Source organism: Takifugu rubripes, chromosome 1 (assembly GCF_901000725.2).
Source record: "Takifugu rubripes chromosome 1, fTakRub1.2, whole genome shotgun sequence".
Lineage (NCBI taxonomy): Eukaryota > Metazoa > Chordata > Actinopteri > Tetraodontiformes > Tetraodontidae > Takifugu > Takifugu rubripes.
In genome coordinates, this window is record NC_042285.1 from 22,461,488 (window position 1) to 22,481,954 (window position 20,467).

At 42.2% G+C, this 20,467-nt stretch overlaps 3 protein-coding genes across 3 annotated transcripts in view; 2 read left to right on the forward strand and 1 right to left on the reverse strand.

Moving 5' to 3' along the window:
- Positions 1-2,062: 2,062 nt before the first annotated feature.
- Positions 2,063-16,339, forward strand: gcc2 (GRIP and coiled-coil domain containing 2). Its single transcript, XM_011611307.2, has 25 exons — positions 2,063-2,247; positions 2,890-2,952; positions 3,051-3,135; positions 3,235-3,314; positions 3,397-3,501; positions 3,598-3,810; positions 3,979-4,483; positions 4,558-6,431; positions 6,595-6,658; positions 6,731-6,831; positions 6,916-7,014; positions 7,466-7,585; positions 8,648-8,812; positions 8,972-9,076; positions 9,536-9,698; positions 9,813-9,913; positions 10,058-10,135; positions 10,229-10,366; positions 10,577-10,698; positions 10,816-10,992; positions 11,106-11,314; positions 12,553-12,774; positions 12,937-13,076; positions 14,615-14,816; positions 14,969-16,339. Exons 1-25 carry the CDS (start codon positions 2,242-2,244, stop codon positions 15,040-15,042), a joined length of 5,211 nt encoding a protein of 1,736 aa, XP_011609609.2. The 5' UTR covers positions 2,063-2,241; the 3' UTR covers positions 15,043-16,339.
- tmem223 (transmembrane protein 223) lies at positions 13,136-14,213 on the reverse strand. Its single transcript, XM_011611297.2, has one exon. It carries the CDS (start codon positions 14,063-14,065, stop codon positions 13,253-13,255), a length of 813 nt encoding a protein of 270 aa, XP_011609599.1. The 5' UTR covers positions 14,066-14,213; the 3' UTR covers positions 13,136-13,252.
- Positions 16,340-16,942: 603 nt separating the features above from the next.
- The window catches only part of LOC101075215 (LIM and senescent cell antigen-like-containing domain protein 1), a 15,533-nt gene continuing 12,008 nt past the window's right edge, over positions 16,943-20,467 (forward strand). The window contains exon 1 of the mRNA XM_029843923.1: positions 16,943-17,097. Coding sequence (XP_029699783.1) covers positions 17,069-17,097 — 29 coding nt within the window. The 5' untranslated portion in view covers positions 16,943-17,068. The remainder of the gene's footprint in view (positions 17,098-20,467) is intronic.

A 20,467-nucleotide genomic window follows, 5' to 3' on the forward strand; every position in this document is an offset into this window, starting at 1 on the left:
AGGGAGATTGTCCAGCTGGGATTTAACCAAATAAATGTTGTTTTTGAGTGAGACTGTATGGGGCCATGATACTTGGCTTCTGATGGGGCCCCACTGAGAAGCTTCAATCACACTGTAGGAGGCCAGTGACATAACCAAGTCACCTTTCCCTGATTGGTGCAGGAGGTCAAGTGTGCGGGGGCAGAAAAGAGGGAAATAAAGGCTGGAGAGGGCTCCTTCGTCACAGCACTCCTCTTCAGTGTTTGTCCAACGCACTGATTAATCTCAATTGAAGATCTTCGGGTCAGAGTCGACACCTCGCACGCCATTAGATTAGCTTGATGGTCTCTGCTGTACTCAAGAGTTTGTTGCACCACACATTGAACATTATTGTTGCATTGGTCCTTATACTGATGCTCTTACCTTCCAGAATGGGATTTTTTATTTCTAGGTGAGAAAGCACTTGAATTTGACCAGCCTCAGTCTATGAGGGTAAATGTGGCCCCGGATGTTGGCCATTCCTCTTTGTGTTCGACTGAAAACTACATTTTTTTTGTGTCTGCACTAAGATAAGGGTGGGGTAGGATGAGAAATAGACTGATGTATCTCGTTCTATGTTTAGTTGATATGTTTTAAGCAAAAAGCAGAAAGAGGAAGTAATGGAAATGTGAGAGAAGTAAAGAGAAGAAGAGCCATGAGTCTACGTTCCTTCAGCTGATAGACTCAGCAGTGCTATTCATTACTCCCCAAATGCCAGCCGGTGTCAGTTATATTACTGCAAAGCTGTCCCAGACTGACGGCCACAGTGGGGGGAGAAAAATGGTTGCAAAATACTGCTGGATGTCCTGGGAGAAAGCAAGGGAGAGGCTGTGATGGATGGGTGCATTTGACCCATGCAGGGTAGAAGGCAGAGACGCTCCCTTCCAGATGAGACAGAGCTGCTGCCCCTCTGCCCAGAGCAGCCCAGCGTTGTCAGGGGGAGAGGAAACTCGTCAAGCTGCTTCCGTCAGTGCTTCTATCACTTGTGTCAAAACAGATGCTCTACATATTCAACAGATAAATCTCACGTGACGGGAATACAGAACTGCAGCCAGATTATCCAGACTTTGTGGAAGGACTGATGTTAGCCCCTATAGTAGGCCCCAAAAAAGCTTTACAGTGGCTTCTCGCAGCTTTTGGTGATGTTAATGCTGCATAAACACACACATACACACACACACACAAAATTGTCATTACTGCTCAAATTCATTAATTATGGACACATTTGGTGACATATAGCCCCATTCTAAAAAAAAAATAACTGATTTAAAACACAAATAGAAACATGAAAAAACATTACAGTAAAATAATGACAATTTAGCCGAAATTCAACTCAAAACATCTTATTGATTATTTTGCCTTTTGCTCATTTCAAATTCCTGATGCAGTGCTTGGCTTTCATTTGGATCTCTGTACTTACTATATGTGTAAATGCAGATTTTTTACAATTTCCAAATAATTTTCATAACGCTTTAAAAGTTTTTTTTTAATATATACAAAAACAGGTCACCTTTTTCTTTGAATCACAGTGGTAATGCACATCTACAAATGTAAAAAAAATAAAATCCAATAAAAGCTTTTATTTCCTTAATTTGAGAGGTGTATTTTGTGTATAGCCACAGAGATCTTTGTTAAAATGTGTATTTCAGCCCTCACTCCTTCATATGCTGTAGTATCAAGCCTCTCAAACATCAAAACAAAGCAGGGTAAAGGTGTTAGTGACCTATTCATAGGTCAAAAATTACATGCTGGAAGCCCTCTGATGTCAAGCCATAGAGTGGTTGATGGTGTCAGTTTCCAATTCAACGCTGCTGCTCTTATATTTGTGTTTTAACACTCGTTTGATTAAAAAAAAATGTCTAATGCAGAACCTTTCTCAGACTTTTTTTAAATTTATAAACGATAACGAACGAATATACTGTCTTGTAAATTAGCTGTAACTGGTAATTCTGAGAAACAGAAACATAATTTAGCCATAAATTATATATCCGGTTCCAGCCGTGGCGGCGTCAGTGAACACGTGATCAATTATACCGACGTCACTAAGCTGACGTTTGCGGAAGTCATGGCTATCCTGTTTAACTCAAAACCATAACAGACGAGATGTTTTCATGTAAAAATACGTAAAAAACCGGGAATCTTCGCCGGCATTGCTTTATTTAACAATTATATAATCAACCCGTGTTTGTTTATCGACTAAACAAGAGCTCAACCTCGACCGAGATGGAGGTAAAGAGTTTAAGTTCAGCAATTAGCTTTAGCCACAGTGCATTTGGAGTGTCTTTAAACTGACAGATAAAATGATGCTAAAGCTCCAGTCTTTGTAAGATCATCTCTGTGTTGAATTGTTAGTGAACTCATTACAAATGTATCTAGTGAGCCAGGCTGTCATGTCGCTACCTGCTCATTCAGTGGAGAATACTCACTAAAATATATCTCAATGTTGGAACTAATTAAAAGGCGCTGAAGAAGTTTCTAATGTCCTTTCTCTGGTGTATTTAAGCTAAATTTCTCTAGTTTGACAAGAACGATGTTGACTTCTTGACAACCTAATTTACCCTTATACAGGATATGAACTGAGTAAAATGCTTCTCCTCCATCGAAGTACTGTATATGAAAAATGGAATATATTGATGATTGAGTACCTGGTCATATCTGCCAAATTTGAAAGTGTTTCATCTTGTCCTTTATCAACATATAATGTGTAACATTATGCACACAATACTCTTTCAGCTAAAACTCTTTGATTGTCCTTACCTGACTTTGTAGCTAATATTACAAAGGAATAATAATTATTAACAGCACTAAAATTCTTCATGACTATATGTGTTGAAAAATGTCCTCTGAAATTTCTCTAAATTTCTTCATCAGGATTCTGTTGGTGGAGAATCAGAGTCTGTGGCTCAGTCTCCAGCAGGTGCAGTCAAGTCAAAGGTATCGCACTTGTACAGGAAAACATAGCACATTATTCTAAATGTGATTTATTGTATATGCATGCATTAGTATATTTGTGCTTTTATTGTTATTTAAAGCTGGACACCCTGCCAAAAGATGATCTCATCAAGTTTGCTAAGAAGCAGATAGCTGGCATGCAGAAGATGAAGAGTAGATGTGCTGGTCGGTATAAATGACTGCTTTTAAATTTTGTTAGTTTGAGTCTGTGGCAAAATAATTGTGCGCCTATGTAACATTATTGCATACTCCCCGAATATTCAGATTTGGAAAAAGAAATTGAAGTCCTAAAACAGCAACCCAAAAGCAATAGTAGTGGTTCAGATGATTCCACTCTCCTAAAGGTTTGTATGTAGTAATGACTTTTAGATTACTTATGCATCTGCAGTCAACATTTTTCAAGTTCATGTGAATTGTGTGTTCAAGGAGCTGACTGAGAGGATGGATGCATTACTGCTGGACAAGGCAGAACTTCAGCAAAGTCTTGTACTGTCTCGCAAAGATCTTGAAAACAACAAACAGAAATCAAAGGTGAAACACAGAGAGACAGACATAAATTGAAGCACAGCGTGAAACAATTTTGGTCGTCATGAAACTAGATTGTTACAACAATCTTTATTTGTCTAGGAGGAACTTGCAATGCTACATCAAGAGCTTGACAATGTCAAAGAAGATAACCAAAGCAAAATTAAGACTCTAGAGAGCAGCATTGAGAAATCCAGCAGTAAACATCAAGAAGAAATAGCTTTTTTCCAGAAACTATTGAAAGAGAGGGAAGAAATTGACAAGCAGAGGGAGAGTGAAAGAGAAGGGGAGTGCCTTGCTGAACAGAAAGCCAAGGTGAAGCACACATACACTCACATTACTTTGGTTGATATGTCAATTTTATTAAACTTTACAAGGATTATTTGAACTCACTATTGGTGCCCTTGTCTCAGGTTAATAACGCATGTCTATACATCATGAATCTCATCATAAGATGGTTAATTTAACTGTTCTTTTGTGCAGGATAAACTAGCAGCTCTACAACAAGAGCTTGACCAGGTTGTCCAAAATCACCATTGTAAGATTGAGATGCTAGAAAACAGCATCAAGGAATTAAACAGCAAACACCACGAGGAAGTAGCTTTTTTCCAGAATCTAGTGAAAGAGAAAGAAGAAATCCACCAGGAGAGAGAGAGTGAAAGAGAACGTGAGCATGCAGCTGAACTGACCAGTGCAAAGGAGATCACTGAAACACTCCGTCGAAGCTTAGAGGCTCAATTGGGAACCCTTCGAACGCAACTGGAAGCCACCCAAGAGCAAAAAACACAGGAGATTGTTGAGCTGCAGGAGGAGCATCAAAAGAATTTGACAGAAGCCCAGCAGGAGGTGGAGAACCTCAAGGAGGAGCTTGCCCAGATGAATATGCAGCACGAGGAGGAAATGAGAGCTTTGGAGGAGGACTGTGAGGTAGAGAGGGAGCGTCTAATGTCAATCCAGGATCAGCTGACGGAGCAGCTTGCGCTTAAAGGTACGAAATAGACTCAATTATTTCTGTAAGATAGTGGTTAAAACAATGTTTTCAGCTTATTTTCTCCTTTACAGACAGCTACCTGCAAGATGTTAAAGAGGAAGATGAGGACCCTGCGCTTGGGTCAGGGATAGCCAAAATGCTTGAACTCTCTGGCCTCAGTCAGGTGGACTCCAGTAATTGTGATGGAGAAGATACTGGAAGATCCAGAGCTGCTCTGGAAGAACTTCAAGCCCAGAACACCATGTTAAAAGATGAGCTCACACTGCTCAGTAATGTGAAGGATGAGCTCGAGGCCGAACTGGAAAGGACCAAGGAGGAGTTCCAGGTGGAGAGAGAAGAGCTGGAATTCAAAATCAATGAATTACACATGGCCCGAGAAAGTCTTTCTAATGACAGAGCAACAACCACAGAATCTGAGGTTCAAGGAGAGGTTCAGCAACACAGTGAAACGCATAAAGACCAAGAGGACAAGCTACAAAATGAATGCTGTGAGCCACGGCTGCTCCTTGGAGACGGACATCACTTGACCCTAGAGGAGGCTGGAGCACGGTGTGAGGAGCTAACCAGAGAAAGAGACTTAGCCCTGGCTGAATGTCAACATATGAGGAATATACTGCAAGGTGTGGAGACAGAACTGGGTGAGAAAACAAAAGATTTTATTCAGCAGTATAATGCAATGAAGGAGCAGAGTGCAAGTACTGCACAGGGACTCCAGGACAAGCTGAAACAACTCAAAGAGGAGAGGGATGAGCTGCTGGAGGGAATGAGGAGCATTGCAGAGGAGAAAAAGTCTCTGATCACAGATGTTCAAGACCTGAAGGTAAAGCTTGATGCGTCAGCAGGTGAGGACCAGAAGCTCCAGATTTCTGTACAGGAACAAACAATGTTAGCTAGTGAACTGAAGCAATCTGTTGAGGAATTGACCAAAAAAAATGAGGAGATCCTTTCCCAACTCCAGACGAAGGAAAACACGAGTCAAGATTTGAAGAATTTAGTCCAGACTCTGACTGTAGAGCGAGATCAGATCCAGTCGCAGCTCCAACATATGGAAATGGAGATGCAGAAGATGAAGAGTGAAAAAGATAAAGAGGTTCAGAAGCTGCTGGAGGAGAAGGAGAGTGAAGTGTGCTCGATTCGAGAGGAGAAGGAAAAGCTATTGCAGAGCCTCCAGAATGAAGGAGGGGATGTACAGCAACTAAAACAGGAGTTGGAAAAGATGGAACACTTGAAAGAGGAAATAGAGAGAGGACAAGAGACAATTTCTGCTTTAGAGCAGAGTGTGAGAGACCTCTCATCTGAAAAAACTATTCTCCATCACAAACTAGAAGAAATAACTGCTTTGCTCTCTGAATCACGTGACTCAAAGGAGGATTTAGGCTCCCGTTTGGCAATCCTCGAAGCTCAGTTTGAGCAGAAGATATCTGAAAATAATGAACTGGAGGAAAAACTTAGTTTATTGAAAGAGGAGACAGAAAAAGCCACTGCCACCATTGAAGCTTTGGAGAAAAACCAAGCAGAAGCTCTAGCACTCTCCAGACAAACTGTTGATGAACTCCAAACTCACATTGTTGAACTGGAAAAAGAGAGGAACGGTCTAAGAAATAGCGTTGAAGAAGCTCGAGGGGCTTTAATGTCAGAGGAAGCAGAAAAAGAACTGCAGGCTCGCATCCTGGACCTTGAACAGGAGAGGAACATGTTGAGAAACAATCTGGAGGAGGTGGAGAGGGATAGCAGTGGGCTGCAGCGGGACCTGGAACACATGAAGGTGGTCAGTGAGAGGATCATCGAAGAGAACAAGAACCTGCAGGAACAAAATTCTCAACAGAAGGAAGAAAAGGAAAAAGAGATGGAAAATGTGGAAAAAGAGAGAAAGCAGCTTCAAGATCAGCTGACAGAGAAGGAATCCCTTATTTCTCAGATGAAGAATGAAATAGCTGCTCTCCAGGTTAGTAGAGCTCAAAATATGGCTGCATTAGACTATAATTGTAATCTACTCATCCAAACCTCTTCTCCTGTAAATGGTAGATTTCAGATGCTACAAAAAGTCCTGTGTGATGTGTGACTGTTGTATAATTTTAGTATTTAGCATTGTTTTCTATTCTTCTCAGGAATCTGCTGCAGAGTCTGCTGCTTCTGAAGAAAACGCAGCCAGTCAGAAGACAGATAAAGCAGGTAAACAGGTTACACTTGGAACGGGTTCACTGTGAGTTTTAAAATCAGATCATGCTAACGGTTGCTTCTCAGCTCTACTGGAGGAAGAACTCAAAACCAAAGACGAGAAGGTCCACAAAATGAAGGCAGTGGCCATCAAGGCAAAGAAGGAACTGGACATTAGTAAGAAAGAGGTAGAGTTTAAAATCCAAAACTAACTGAAAGGATTAAAAATCACATCTTTCCACTGATTCCTTTGTGCCTGATTTTCATTTCAGGTGGCAAGCCTCAAGGAGGAGGTAGAATCATTGAAAACAGAGAGGGAGAAAACAAACAGCTCAATGAAAGACATCATCCACGGGGCTGAAGGCTACAAGGTAGTAGATTTTCTCTGGGAAAATCTGAAAAAAATCCCATTTTTTTTAAACATTATGTTACATTTACATTTATTTACACTAAATTTTCACTTCTTTAGTGTGACACTCAGCTAATTCTACTGCAATGATCAACACTGGAGATACTAAAACCCAAATCTACATTAGTGTGAAAACAATGAAATGCCAGTTTTTAATCATCAACTTTGCACCATTTTGCTAATTGGTAAATAGGAGCCTACTTCAAACAGATATTTAGCTTGACATCCCTCCCAGAGGCCTCCTTGAACAGACTGTGGTGCTTTATGGCTGCCTTCCCATTAGAGAAGAACCACTCTATTGTGTCTAATGAGAGCTCTGCCTAAGTGTAAATGTGGCTGATATCTAAGGCGCGTTTACCATCGCTGAGCTTTTGTTTTGATTTTAAGTGTTTAACGAATGTGTGTTTGCTTAGAACCTGCAAATAGATTATGACAGGCAGACAGAGCAACTGGATAAAGAGCGGGAGAAGGTGGAGGCAGCGGAGAAACAAATCACAGAGCTGACCAAACGACTCAGCAGTGCCGTCGCACAGGTAACAGATATAGGCTCAGTCCAGCGCATCACCAGGAACCGGCACAGTTATAAGTCTCACAACTGCTTCTTTCATAACTCACTTTTCATCTGATTTACAGCAGCGTTTTATTCCACTATACTTGACAGCATGATGCCACAGATAGCTAATATGACGTCACTGGCTTAGCTTGGGGGAAAAGTTGTTTATAGAACCCCCCCTCCTCTCCCTAAACTCATAACTGTTTTCTTTACAGTCAGAGAACAACAGGCAGGTAAATGGAGCGGAGTATTGCCTCCATCTGCTGCATGCCAGCGCAACGTAATTCTCTTAGACACAAGTGTACTCATGTGAGTGTTCATGAGTCTCAGGGGGTGACAGGCAACGTCAAAGCTAGTCGGGGATCTCAGAGCGTCTGGACATCTCTGTTTACTGATCATGGTTTTGGTGTGTGGCTGACAGATGATGGGAAGTAGCTGCTGCTGTTGATTTGGTTCAGTGTTCCTTCAGGAGAAAGCCTTCAGAGCCTGCAGCTGTCAGATTTGCATGAATGATTTTCAGATTGATCACGTGTGTTTGTGGAGGTGTAGAATGATTATTTTTTTTAAAGTATTTTTTAGGGGGGAGATTTGAAAAAAAGGTTTCTCCTCATAAAGCATATTTCTACTCAAGTACAGTAATGACACATTATTTAATGGTACTTTTGCTGTTGCTGCTGCAGCATTTCTACTTTCTGCTACTTTAACTGTTCCTATATTCAGAAATAAGTGTAGAAACAGTATGTGTAATGTGGGCAAAATAAATGGTTAAAAATGGGGATACTGGCTAAAATAAACCAAACTCTTATTTGCAAGGAAAATGTCACAATTTATACATTTTATGTTTGTTTTTTTTAAAATGTTGGATCTACCAGGAATTATATTCATTGTGTACATTTAAACAATAGTTTGAATTCTAGGATGAAAATGTAGCAACTATATTCATATATTTCTTGTTTATTTCCTATCAAATCAATTGCCATTGTGGATAAAAGAAAATAGATTTTTGAAAATGGCACCTAACAGCTCATTTGTCCTTTTCTAGAATGAAGCAATGCATAGTGAAAAAGAAGACTTGTTGGCTGGAATCGAGACTGTCAGGAGCACATTGAGGCAACTGGAGACCCAAAACCAGGAGCTGCAAAGACAATCAAACAGCTATGAGCAAGATCTGCTGGCAGAAAGAGCTGTTAAAGAACAAAAAATGAAGGTAGAAATAAAGAGAGGTGGATATTTTCTGTTACCGGTCAGAGGTCCTGACAGTTGTTGATCAAATACTAAATAAGTGTCCTCACCAAATCTGCCTCATAACACTTACGTATATATACTTTAAATGCATTGTATGTGTGTGTGTGTGTGTGTGTTCCAGGACTTGTCATCTGCCATGAAGGAGGTAGAAGAGCTGACAGCCCAGCTCCACAAGCAGCAGCAGCAGTCTCAGCAGACTGCCCAGGAGCTGGAGCAACTACGCAAGGTGCACACATACACACACACACACACACATTTTTTCTAACACATACAAACACACACAGCTCCTCTGATACTAGTGTCTCAGAGGGCCAGTCCAGTCAAGCGGCTGGACTGGTGATGGCCAGCCTGCAGCTATGGCTGCAGCTCACAAAGAAAGAGAGCAGCTGTAGCCACCAGCACTGGAACTGCCGGGGTTTTTCCATTAGTAGATATTGTACAGCAATATACACGCAAGCTGCCTTAAGGTCTTACTGTGGCATTTATGGACATTGTTATGACAACCCAAAAAATTGATTTTGTTTTATAGAAACACAATTATGTAAATTTGAGTATATGATTTCCATCTATTCCGTTTTTATGAAATCTCATGCATTTATTCATAAGCACATGTCAATAATACTTCCAGAAAAGTCTGTACAAGAGATGTTCCCTTGACTATGATGTTTGTTGGCACTGCCTCTAGGAGGCGCAGCAGAACTCTCTGCTGGACATGGAGATGGCTGACTATGAACGCCTGGTAAAAGAGCTCAATGCCAAACTCTCGGGAAAAGATGAATCCGTGAAGGAGTTAAAGGCTCAGATATGCACAATGACCCAGAGAGAGGAAACACTCAAACAGGAAATAGGTTTGCATTTACTGTCTAAAGGCTTTCACATACAAAGTGAATAAGAGTTACAGTGTCATAAAGTGTTATTTTTCTGTCTTGCTCATTTGTGTGTGTGTGTGTCTGCGTCTGCAGAGGCTTTGAAGTTGCAGCAGGACCAGGGGGAGGAGAAGACGTCCAAGATAAAACAGTTGCTAGTGAAGACCAAAAAGGATTTGGCTGATGCCAAGAAACAGGTGTGTGTGCGCGCAACCATTTGGATAATCTTTGGCTGTATGTTTCATAACTGCCTTTTAATCTCAAACATTTGGGCCTTAAAGATGTTGGTTGAGTCCATATTGTTTGTTCTACATCTGTCATATGTACGTGCCTGCTTGCAGGAAAGTTCCCTCCTGGTGCAGCAGGCCTCCCTGAAAGGAGAGCTTGAGGGTATCCATCAGCAGCTAGAAACTTCCAAGGTAATAGAAAGCCCCCTCTCTGCTTCCACTCTTTGTAGTTTTAAAAACCAGCAGTTGGACATAAGTTGCATACGCCTGTGTCTGTGTGTCGAGATTGAGATGTGCGAGGTGACAGCTGAGTGCCATCGACTGCAGGAGCAGCTCAGGTCTGCACAGGAGCAGCAACAGAAAACCAGCAGCTCCCTGCAGCAGCACATCATCAGCCTGCAGCAGGAGAGCGATACTCTTAAGGTATGTCCACACTTGCATGCTCTAGATGTCATTTATAGCCTATGAAATAGAACAGGTGAGGTTTTTTTCATCTGCAGTGAATTTGCTTCAAGGCTTGTTTTTAACAGAAACTGGATTCATACTGATTTCAGCAGTACATTTAAATGTATATCAACATCTCTTCATAGTTCAGGGTCAATCAACGATTTATTGGGCATCTTCTGATTCTAGGCTGAGCTTGCAGCAACGACAGCCGAGTTTGACAGTTATAAGGTCCGAGTACACAATGTGCTAAAACAGCAAAAGAGCAAAACGACCAACCCGAGTGATGGAGATGCTGGTAAAATAGAGAGGTGGGGATTTCCATTGTACTGTAATATATTCTGCTGCTATAGTCTTTGGTTCCCTGGATTGGGATTTAAGAAGCTAAACTTTAAGCGCCTCTTGTTTGTGCGTGTTGTGTCTGGCAGAGAGCAGTTGTCCTCTCAGGTAGAGCTGCTGAGATCGAAGCTAACAGAGAGTCAGCAGAACCTCCAGAGCATCACTGCAGAGCTGCAGCAGCTCCAGGCTGAGCATGACACTCTACTCGAGAGGCACAATAAAATCCTCCAAGAAACCATTAGCAAGGAGGCTGAGCTCCGTGAGAGGTGCGGTCCGAAATGCTTATCCACAACATATATATATTTTATATTTCTCATTCTTCTTTCTGAATGAGGCTTAACCAAGAATCTCTGAACACTCCCTCTGTTCTCACCTCCAGAGTGCTGTCACTGCAGTCAGAAAATGTTACTCTGCAGGCAGATCTGTCTCAAGCCCAGGCTGATCTGTCGTCTCGGGTTGAGACCCAGCGTCAGACCTACAGGGAACAGCTGAGGAAGCTGCAGGATGACCACAGGACCACTGTTGAGACTCTGCAGGGTCAGCTGACACGTGTGGAGGAGCAGCTCTTCCACCTACAGAGCCAGAACAGTAAGCACTCTCGAGTTCCCCAATCAGCATATCTGTAGGGGGTGAAGGGTCAAATGATATCGATAGAATGATGCAAAATGTGATATCTTCACTTAATACATAGAGATCCCTTAAAGAATGGTGAAAGTTTTTATTTTGGTATTTTCTATGGAGGTAATGATGGGAGCAGTGGTGCTTTTACCAGAAGAGCTGCAGCAAAAGCCCATTCATCACCTCCCACACATCTGCCCTTGTGGTCTCAAACTTCGTTCATTCAATTCACTTGAAGTAATGATGAGGAAAGAGTGTGTGTGTGCACAGGCGAGTGTGTGTGTCACTTCATTATAGCCAGGTGGTTTTGAGAACTCTTGGCTGTTTTCCCACCTCTCAATGGTGCAAATGGCTCACTGTGACATCTGGAGAGATGCATCATTAGCAGCTCACACATGCTGGCCAGAAGTATCCCAACATACAGGGCTGAAGTCATATTTTAACATATTGTACTGTAATGACAGTCAGTGTAGTTGCACGTAATTTGGTTTCAGGGGTCCTTTTGAGCAGACAGGCCATTTAATTGCTAGACAATATTAACCTTGCATACAGTTTGTCTGTGAATCATTAGTAACAGGATGCTGCTTCATACAATGTCCAGTGATTTATCTTGAATGTGTCACGTGGTTTGTTAAGCTCGCTGCAGATTTAATTAGTTCTGCTGAAATCCCAATAGGGAGCAATGCTGCGTCAGGAGCATAACAAAGCAATATAGGCTCCAGTCCTGACATTCATCCAACTAAGCTTTTTACAGGCCTCGGGCTTTTAGGAAAGTATAAATGAATTATTATAAACTCCTATTACACCACAGAACAGTGTGCATTGTGCACAAAAACATATCCGACATAAAAGACGGACTGCCTGGATGGAGGGAGGGAGAGCTCTGGCTAAAAAAGGACAGTGTGATTTATTTACTGTCTGGTGTTTTGGCTAACTTTACATGCCATTAATCACAATCATGTCTATAGTCAGCTTAGCGTTTCCTTGCTTGTTTCCCAGTTTATTCCAGCAACACAAGGACAAAGTGGTCTAATGCCCCCTCATGTCAGGCTGAGGTAGAACACTGACATAATGATCCAGAGGGATTGGTTTCCTTCTGCACCTTTAAAATAAAAAAAAACAAAAACCAAAACGGTTTCTCTGAGTTTGTCGTCAGGACTGCGGTGTATCTAAATTAGAAAAATGACGTATTTTCTTTTCTGCTTCAGTGTTGGTCCAGTCTGGGCGCAAGTCGCTGTCATCAGACTCTCAACGGAGAAACACCGATCAGAGCCAGTCGGGGCTGGGAATTATGGCCCTCAGTGACCTCCAGTCCATGGCCAGGGAAGAAGGCGAGGGTATGGAAACCACTGAGACCGAGAGCCTGTCTCCCGCCGTTGCACCCCTTACCTCTTTTGAGCATCTGCTCACATCCCCGGACCCCAAACAAGGTACGTTTGAAAGACGACCTGCAGAAATTGATGTCATTTTGACCAGCGGGTTTCATCACAGGGAAAAGCAAAGCAAAAATAAGCATATTTTCAGTGTGACCGCGGAATTCCTTCTACAGCAGTCTCTTTTTATCTTGATCTCTGTTTGCCTTTTTTCTTTAGAGCCATTTGTGTGGAATGTGGAGCCTACCAAAGAGGAACTGACTCAGAAGTTGAATACAGCCACACGCAGTATGGAACACATGAACAGCCTGTTGCACGAGACCGAAGCCACCAATGCTGTTCTCATGGAGCAAATCACTGTATGTACACAAGAAATAGCACACAACCTCAAGAGTGTGAGGCTACGTGCATAGCTGAATTTCACATCACCGCATGTTTATTGTGAGAAAAATCTTTGTAAACACAGGTAACAGATGATAGCCACAAAACAAAATTTAAATCTTGAATTTTGTGTAGCTAACAGTGACATAAGCCGCTAAACTGATCGGTAAGCCCCAACAGTAATATCAAACAGCCTAGCATTGTTTATGGTTCCTTCCTTGTCCAGTAGGAAGTAGAACTTGTGTCCTTTAACCCGGAGAGGGATGAACGATGGAGACTCCTGCCTGTGGGCGTGACAGGCTACCTGGGAGAGCGGGACCGTTATCCGCTGGCCCCGGCCTGATCCCAAAGGGGACTGTGTGGCCACTGTCACCATCCTCCCACCTCTGTGCAAAATCACCTGGTTGACGGAACGTCGGCAAAACAGAACCCCGAGTCCCAAGATACTTGCCCCAATGGCCAGGCAGCCTGCCGTGAATCCGTACCTCCAGGTGTTCGTTCCGAGGTTCATCTCAAAAGTCCATATCCCGGCCAGGCCTGCAGAGGTGGCGGTGGCCGCTTTAGCCTTCCCTTTCGCGCCCCCGGTGTCCCGAAGGCCATTAAAGGCAAAATGTGCTAAGTATGACCAGAACAGAAACTGTCCGCCGCAGAAAAAGGCGAGGAGCCGGAAGAAGCGCGTCCTGTCGTGCTCGAACAGAGTGACATCTCTGGGAGGCTGCGCGGAGGTGCAGAAGCTGCGGCGGGCAGCCAGCGGGGTGTTGGCTGCATCGAGACGGTGTTTGGGGGCGAATAGCCCGCGACACACACCTGCTGACCCTATAAGACGTTTCACTACGTCAGACAAGGTCGCCTTGGACTGGTCCGCTGCTGGTGTCCACCGGAAGACATGTTGCTGGACAGTTGCCTGCTGACACTGCTTGATGTAGCACCGCGCAGTCCCGCTGAGTAAACGCCCCAAACCCATCATCTTCGCGATATATTTGTTCCAAAACCTTTGCGTTTTAGTACAGTCTGTTTTGCAGTTTTGTAGTTATTTAACTAACTACATTCCCCTGACTGAATAAAAAGCCGCCATGTTGTGACGTATTGTAGCAACGTACGGAAGGCGGTGATGACCAAACTTAATCAGAACGACCGCAGGACAAAGTTTGCGCTTTGTTAAAAGGACATTTTTAAACCCACAGGGCCATAATAATTAATGGGGTTGCTTTATATTTAAAACCTAATCTACTTAGTGTAATTGAGCATGTCATTTAATGATATATTTTTCATTTTCCAAATTTAACCAGCTAAAAATGGTTGCAGTATGTAGTTTAAATACATGTTTATCTTATTCATTTTATGGTGTTCAAATATTCAAATTGGGTTTTGCCATTATTTTACATTTATCTGAAATTCCACACTTTAGCTTTTTCACACTTTTTCACACTTCATGGAAACTCACAATATTTAGTGTAAGGATGTTTAAACATTCGGTTTTTATAACCCCATTTCCTTGGTAATTTCCTCCTGCTAGCTGTTGAAGAGTGAGCTGCGTCGTCTCGAGAGAAACCAAGAGCGAGAGAAGAGTGTGGCCAACCTGGAATATCTGAAGAATGTCCTCCTGCAGTTCATCTTCCTGCGTTCTGGCAGTGAGAGGCAGGCCCTGTTGCCTGTCATTCACACAATGCTGCAGCTCAGTCCAGAGGAGAAAAGTAAACTGGCTGCTATTGCGCAAGGTATGCAATAGATAAAGGCTGTTTTTATGTTTTGATTTAGAGCAACAAAAAAACAGTGATTCACAAAGACTCCATTTTTTTCTCCAAGTTACTGAAGTGACAATAAAATTTTAGAATTTCTAATGTGATGTCCCATCAACTCCTTCTTGCAGGTGAAGAAGAGGGGTCTGGGAGTCGGGGCTCGGGCTGGAGCTCTTACCTCCACAGCTGGTCTGGGATCCGATAAGCATCATATTTAACATAATGATGGAAAACTGTGGCATTTACAAATTGTTTGCAGCACATCGCCAAGGAAACAAACAAAGATCAGATGAGATCTACATCCCAGCATGTGTGGTAGGCATGGAACCAAAACTTCCAAAATGACAGGAGAATTAATAACATAAATATAACATAATAAACTTAGCTGTAAGACTTTCTTTTTTTGGTTTGCATTTTGTCAAAGACAGAGGGCAGCATTAGCACTTTTAAAAGGATTTTGAGTGGGATTTCAGGGAGAAGATCCATGCAGCCTTCCTAGGATCATTATTTTGGAGATTTGGTGTTTTTCATGGGTTTGGTTGACCTTTTAGTGTTTGGTGGTTTATTCCAATTAAACATGGTTGTGTTGATGGTTTAAGAATCAAAAAATAGATTTGTGACTGAATTTCTGCATTGTTAGATTCAGGACACATGATTTGACAGATGATTATTCTGAGGTTCTGAGGTTTAATATCCTGTATCATTAACCACCTGCTTGTCTTGATTCATGTTTTTTTTTTTTTTTTGAAAACAAAACATTTTAGTGCATTCCTTGTTTGGGAAATCTATCAAGCAGTTGTGCTGCTTTCTACACACTGGATATCACCACAAGAAACATCCATCTACATTTTGTCACAGATAATTTCTATGGCAACAATATCACCCAAAAGTGTCCTTGAAGACGCTTCTTCACCTCACCCTTTTGCAATGACCTTGACCTCTGACCTTTCCGCTGCACACAACCACCCACTTTGCGTTAACATTCTCACTCGAGTCCTTTAATCTCATTCCAGTGGCAGCTCTTTGTGACCCTGTCAGCACAAATGAATGTATTTGTATCTGAGGCTTTTATATTTATGATGGTTTGTGTTCATAGAGTTCAAATTGCTTAAAAGAATGAAAGGACATTAACATTATCCTAATGAGTTGATCTTCTTCACTGACCTCTGGGTATTTTCAACCATAAATAAAGGTAAAATATACGAAATTGTTTGGATTTTTTTTTCCCCCCTCAAAATTCAGTTTTCATTACTCATAATGTGATATCTGGCTAAAGGACCAAAGTGATCAAATAAATGACACAAATCCTGTTAGCGATGATTAAGATAATCAAAACATTAACTTTATTTTCAGGGGTGTGTATTGAAGAAGGGGAGGAAGTGTTTGGGAGTTTCCTTTTAAGGAAAAATATGTGGTTTCTCATGTGACGTAGGAAGGAGGAAACAAGAAATAATAGCTACTGTATGTCCTTGTGGAAGACAAATAAACACATCATTATCCCATTTTTCCTCCCTCTCGACAACAACTTCTTTAACGCTGATGTCCTGTTATGCAGTAGTTCCTGTCGTTTTGCCATTTATCCGATTTATTCTTTTTTCCCACCAGGATGGTAGTAACAGCCACATTCTTTGCATTTCATTTGTCTCTAATAAACACGTGACTGGTGATTTTGCGGGTATTTTGTAGTGTATTTTTGGGTGTACACCAGTGCTGACAAAGAAGTTTTTATGCCATTCAGAGCTCAGAAGGCGAGTCCTGCCCTTTCCTCTGGCTATAAAGTCTTAATTAGACCAGTCCTACTGTGGAAACAGACATGCACACACAGCGAGAAACTAACAGTGGGATACGGATATAGAATAGATTGGCTTTCAAAAGAAAACCGCATCGTCTATATACATTAATTACATTACGAGACTTGACTAGAATGACAGCAAACATAATAAGACGACCCAGTCACGTGTTTTATCACTATCTTTCCACCAACTTTCAGTCTAAACATACATAAAAAACACACTTTAGACATAAACTCGCTTTAAATTGCGTCGCTGTCGTAGATTCTCTTTTATTTTGAAGGGTTAATCCGGATGTTGGTCCATCCGTGCACCCTAACTTGACTACAGAGGCGTCCGCTGTCGCCGTTCTCCTGCCTGTGTGAAAAACCATCCCGCCCCGGACCGTCCAACATCTGGACATCTGCAACAGTGCTGGGGGAAAACGCAAACTCCAGAGAGATGCTGAGCATTACGGAGATGACCAACGGGTGAGTTTTAGCATGATTTCCTAGAAAATCAGAATTGTGTTTGGGGAAGTTGTTAAATTTCGATTGAAGGGGGGAAACGCAGCTCCGTTATGATCCGTTCTGTCAGACATTGTGATTGTGACGAATATCAGTCTAAAAACATGCAGGTTAATTTTTCTCCCTTTGCTTTTGCTTTAGGTATGTTAAGAAACCCTCTTAACGGAGCTAATTTTCCTTTACTTACTTTTTAAAGCGTATTTGTAACCTGCTCTTTAGCGCCCCCTGTCGTGTTTTTACCGGAGACTGTTAGCTGGATATTATATTTACAGATGTTTTTGTTGTTTAAGGAGAAATCTGTTTGGAAGAAAGCTCAATATCAAAGGGTTCCTAGACTGCCAAATTATAAATTCCGGATATCCTTTATGTTGAGGTTTATTTATTTTGCATTGTTTTTGTTGCGACCTCTCATTCACATTGTTGTGGTTGAAGAAACCAGAGAGGTCTGATGCTCGGATGTGGTGTACTATATACTGGATTTCTATTAAAAAGAACACCTTCTGTCCTTCCCACACTGGGAAACATCCAACAGGAAACAACAATGATATTATCTTTCTGTTTTTAAGGGAATATGTCTTGTTGTATTGATCCATTCCGAATGTAAAGCGTGAAAATGTTTTCACTATTTTATTTGCAACAACAAGTCGGTGTCACGGCTATTTGAAGTGTCATGCATTTTAAAGGGAAATGTTGTTTTTTTATAACCACAGTCTTGCAGTGAATGAAGGACAGAGGATGCTTCTTTCTGGCTTCTCCTCCCTGCGCAGGAATGTCTGCAGGAGCTTACTGGACAGTAGCTGCTGCTTTCTGACCCACTTCCTGACCCTCTATTCTCCAGAGACTGACATTTTACTGCACCACAAGCCTGGTTTTCCTTCATAAATGTGAACGCCGCTGTGCGTGCCGCACATTTAATTATAGTCTGGGCTGAATCGGGCTGTAATGGAGTCCCCTGGATACGAAGCTTACTTCCAGCTGCCTTCCCACAGCATTGCATTTTTATCTGAATCTGCACTGTGTTGACACAACTGGAGCTTAGTAGCGCGGCCTCGTCCACTTCGCCTTGTTTGGAAGAGAGGTGAACTTGGGTTCTGGAGTATTTTGACTGTGTGTTTGTGGAATTTGCAAGTCAGACACAGGCCCTCTTATAGTGTGTTGATATGACACACGCACGGCAGGCTTCTGTCTGAGTGACGGACTACACGCAGTCTCCACCGGTCGGTCCCAGGCACCTTCCTTCTACTTTCAGTGTCTTTGAAAACTCAGTCGTCTGTCAGGACGGGTTTTACTAGCCGACACACCAGTGTGTGCTTCAGTGTTTGTGTTGGCCCAGACTCCCACGACCGTCAGAATTCACCAGGATTCTGAGGGAGGTCTGATTCAAACATGGTGATGCAGAAACAGGTGAGATTAAGAGGTTTTCCCCCGTAAAAGCAGTTTTTTTTCTCCGTCATTTTCTTCAGAGCAACAATTGGTTTTTTTTTATTTCCAAACTTTTGGGGCAGGAAATGTTTTTTTTACAAATGAAATTCCAGAATTGTGCTTTAAAACAGTATTACCTGGGTTGTCTTGGGCATTTTGTGTTTTCCGATGCACCAACGACAGCTCTGACTCAGGAGGAAGTCTGGAGCAACTTTGAAGGCAATAATGTCACAACACAGTGTTCCTTAATCATCCTCTGTCTCAGTTACACGACTCTCTTGTTGTTATCTTAACTAATAGCGGATTCTTTACCAGCACCCGTTGCAAAGGGACAACGATTTTCTTTCCATTTGAAGTCGGAGTCATCCTTTTCTAGCTTTTAGTGAGTGAACAGGATGTGAGCATTCCTGGCTGAAGGAGAGGTGCCGTTAGCCTGGTATCGTGCTCCATCTTCACCCTGATGGACAGCCTGGCATCCAGAGATGGTGGCTTTATATCAAACCATCTCCAGCAAACACACACATGAACATCCACACAGCAAACAGGAAGTGGTGTGAGCATGCAGGGCTGAATAACAATGGCTGTTTGCAATGACAACAGAGGGACTTTAACAACGCCCTCTCTTTATTTAGTAAATATTGGTAAGACTAATATACTATCACTTCCATAACTATATTATTTCCAATGAAGCTGCGATTCTTCCAAGATGTACTGGCTCTCGGAATAGGATAGGATTGAATAGGAATAGGATTACCTCAAGTTGATTAATTATTTTATTAATATTTGTTTTTAATATTTTAACCAAATATTTTAAGTGCTTTTTCTGTGAAAAGTGTGTAAAATTGATATTGTTTTTTATATTGACTGTATAAATAAAAATACATATATATTCTTAAATATGACAGCATCGCCATATCATCATATTTTCAGATGACAGCCAACTCATTCATGTTACATTCCCAGACATAATCAGGCATCATTTGTTTCCCGAAAGTTTGTATTTATTGTCTAACCTGCCACTATCTGAACTGGCACCTATTACAAACAGCCGCAGTACCAGTATTGTCCACACGGTGGCAGTGTAGCTCGGAATCAGGGTGGTTTTCTGTGGCATATCGGAAATTCCCCCCCCAAACCGAGTGTCAAATATAAATTTCTTAAAGGCAGTTTCAGCTCATTAATACATGTAAAAAATTAAAAAAAAAGTTCAACATGGTCTTTGTTGCTTTTTAAAAAAAGGTTGCCAGGCGCCCCTGGCTTAGTTAAGTGCAACATGTGATTGTCAGTGGCGGTTCTAGGGCGCGACACAGCACAGGGTCGTATGACTGAAAGCATCAAAACTCAGAGGTCACCATTTTCTGCCCTGCTCTTGAGATTCTGCAGGTTGTGATTTGTGAAGCCTACAAGCGTGCAGCTGATGCGCTGCTACAGAGAGCGTCCATTGTGAGCTGACCTTTCGCCGCAGTGACTCATCATGGAGGTTCTGGCATACCCAGGCATGTCGGCATGGGCCGTTGGGTTTAAGCACCTCCTGGATGCCACGCAACGTTTACTTTCATGCTCCCGTGCTGCGTGTGTGTGTATTCATGCCCCCGTGTGGAATGCTGAAGCAGGTCATGGCAAGCCGTGGAGGGAGAATCTCAGTGTGCACGTATCAGGGGCAGATGCGGCCTTCTCAGTTTAACCACGTCAGATCTGCTGCTGCGGTCGTCAGGTTATACTCTCGCTTCATGTTTGGCTTTTACAGTCAAAACAGGCGGGTTCCCTTTCCAAATGAAAGCACGAGAGTTTTTAGATTTCAAATTTTAAAAAAAAACGTCCGTCGTTGGAAGGACGCGTTGTTCCCACGCGCAACGCTGCCATGAATAATTCATCCGCTGGCATTTTCAATGTTTGCAAGGGATTCTTGTTT

Coding starts and splice junctions, on each gene's coding strand:
- gcc2 (XM_011611307.2), top strand. Junction 3,136..3,234: donor GATGAAGAGTAGATGTGCTG/GTCGGTATAAAT, acceptor CCGAATATTCAG/ATTTGGAAAAAGAAATTGAA. Junction 10,699..10,815: donor GATGCTGGTAAAATAGAGAG/GTGGGGATTTCC, acceptor TGTGTCTGGCAG/AGAGCAGTTGTCCTCTCAGG.
- tmem223 (XM_011611297.2), bottom strand. CDS start 14,065: ATGATGGGTTTGGGGCGTTTACTCAGCGGGACTGCGCGGTGCTACATC.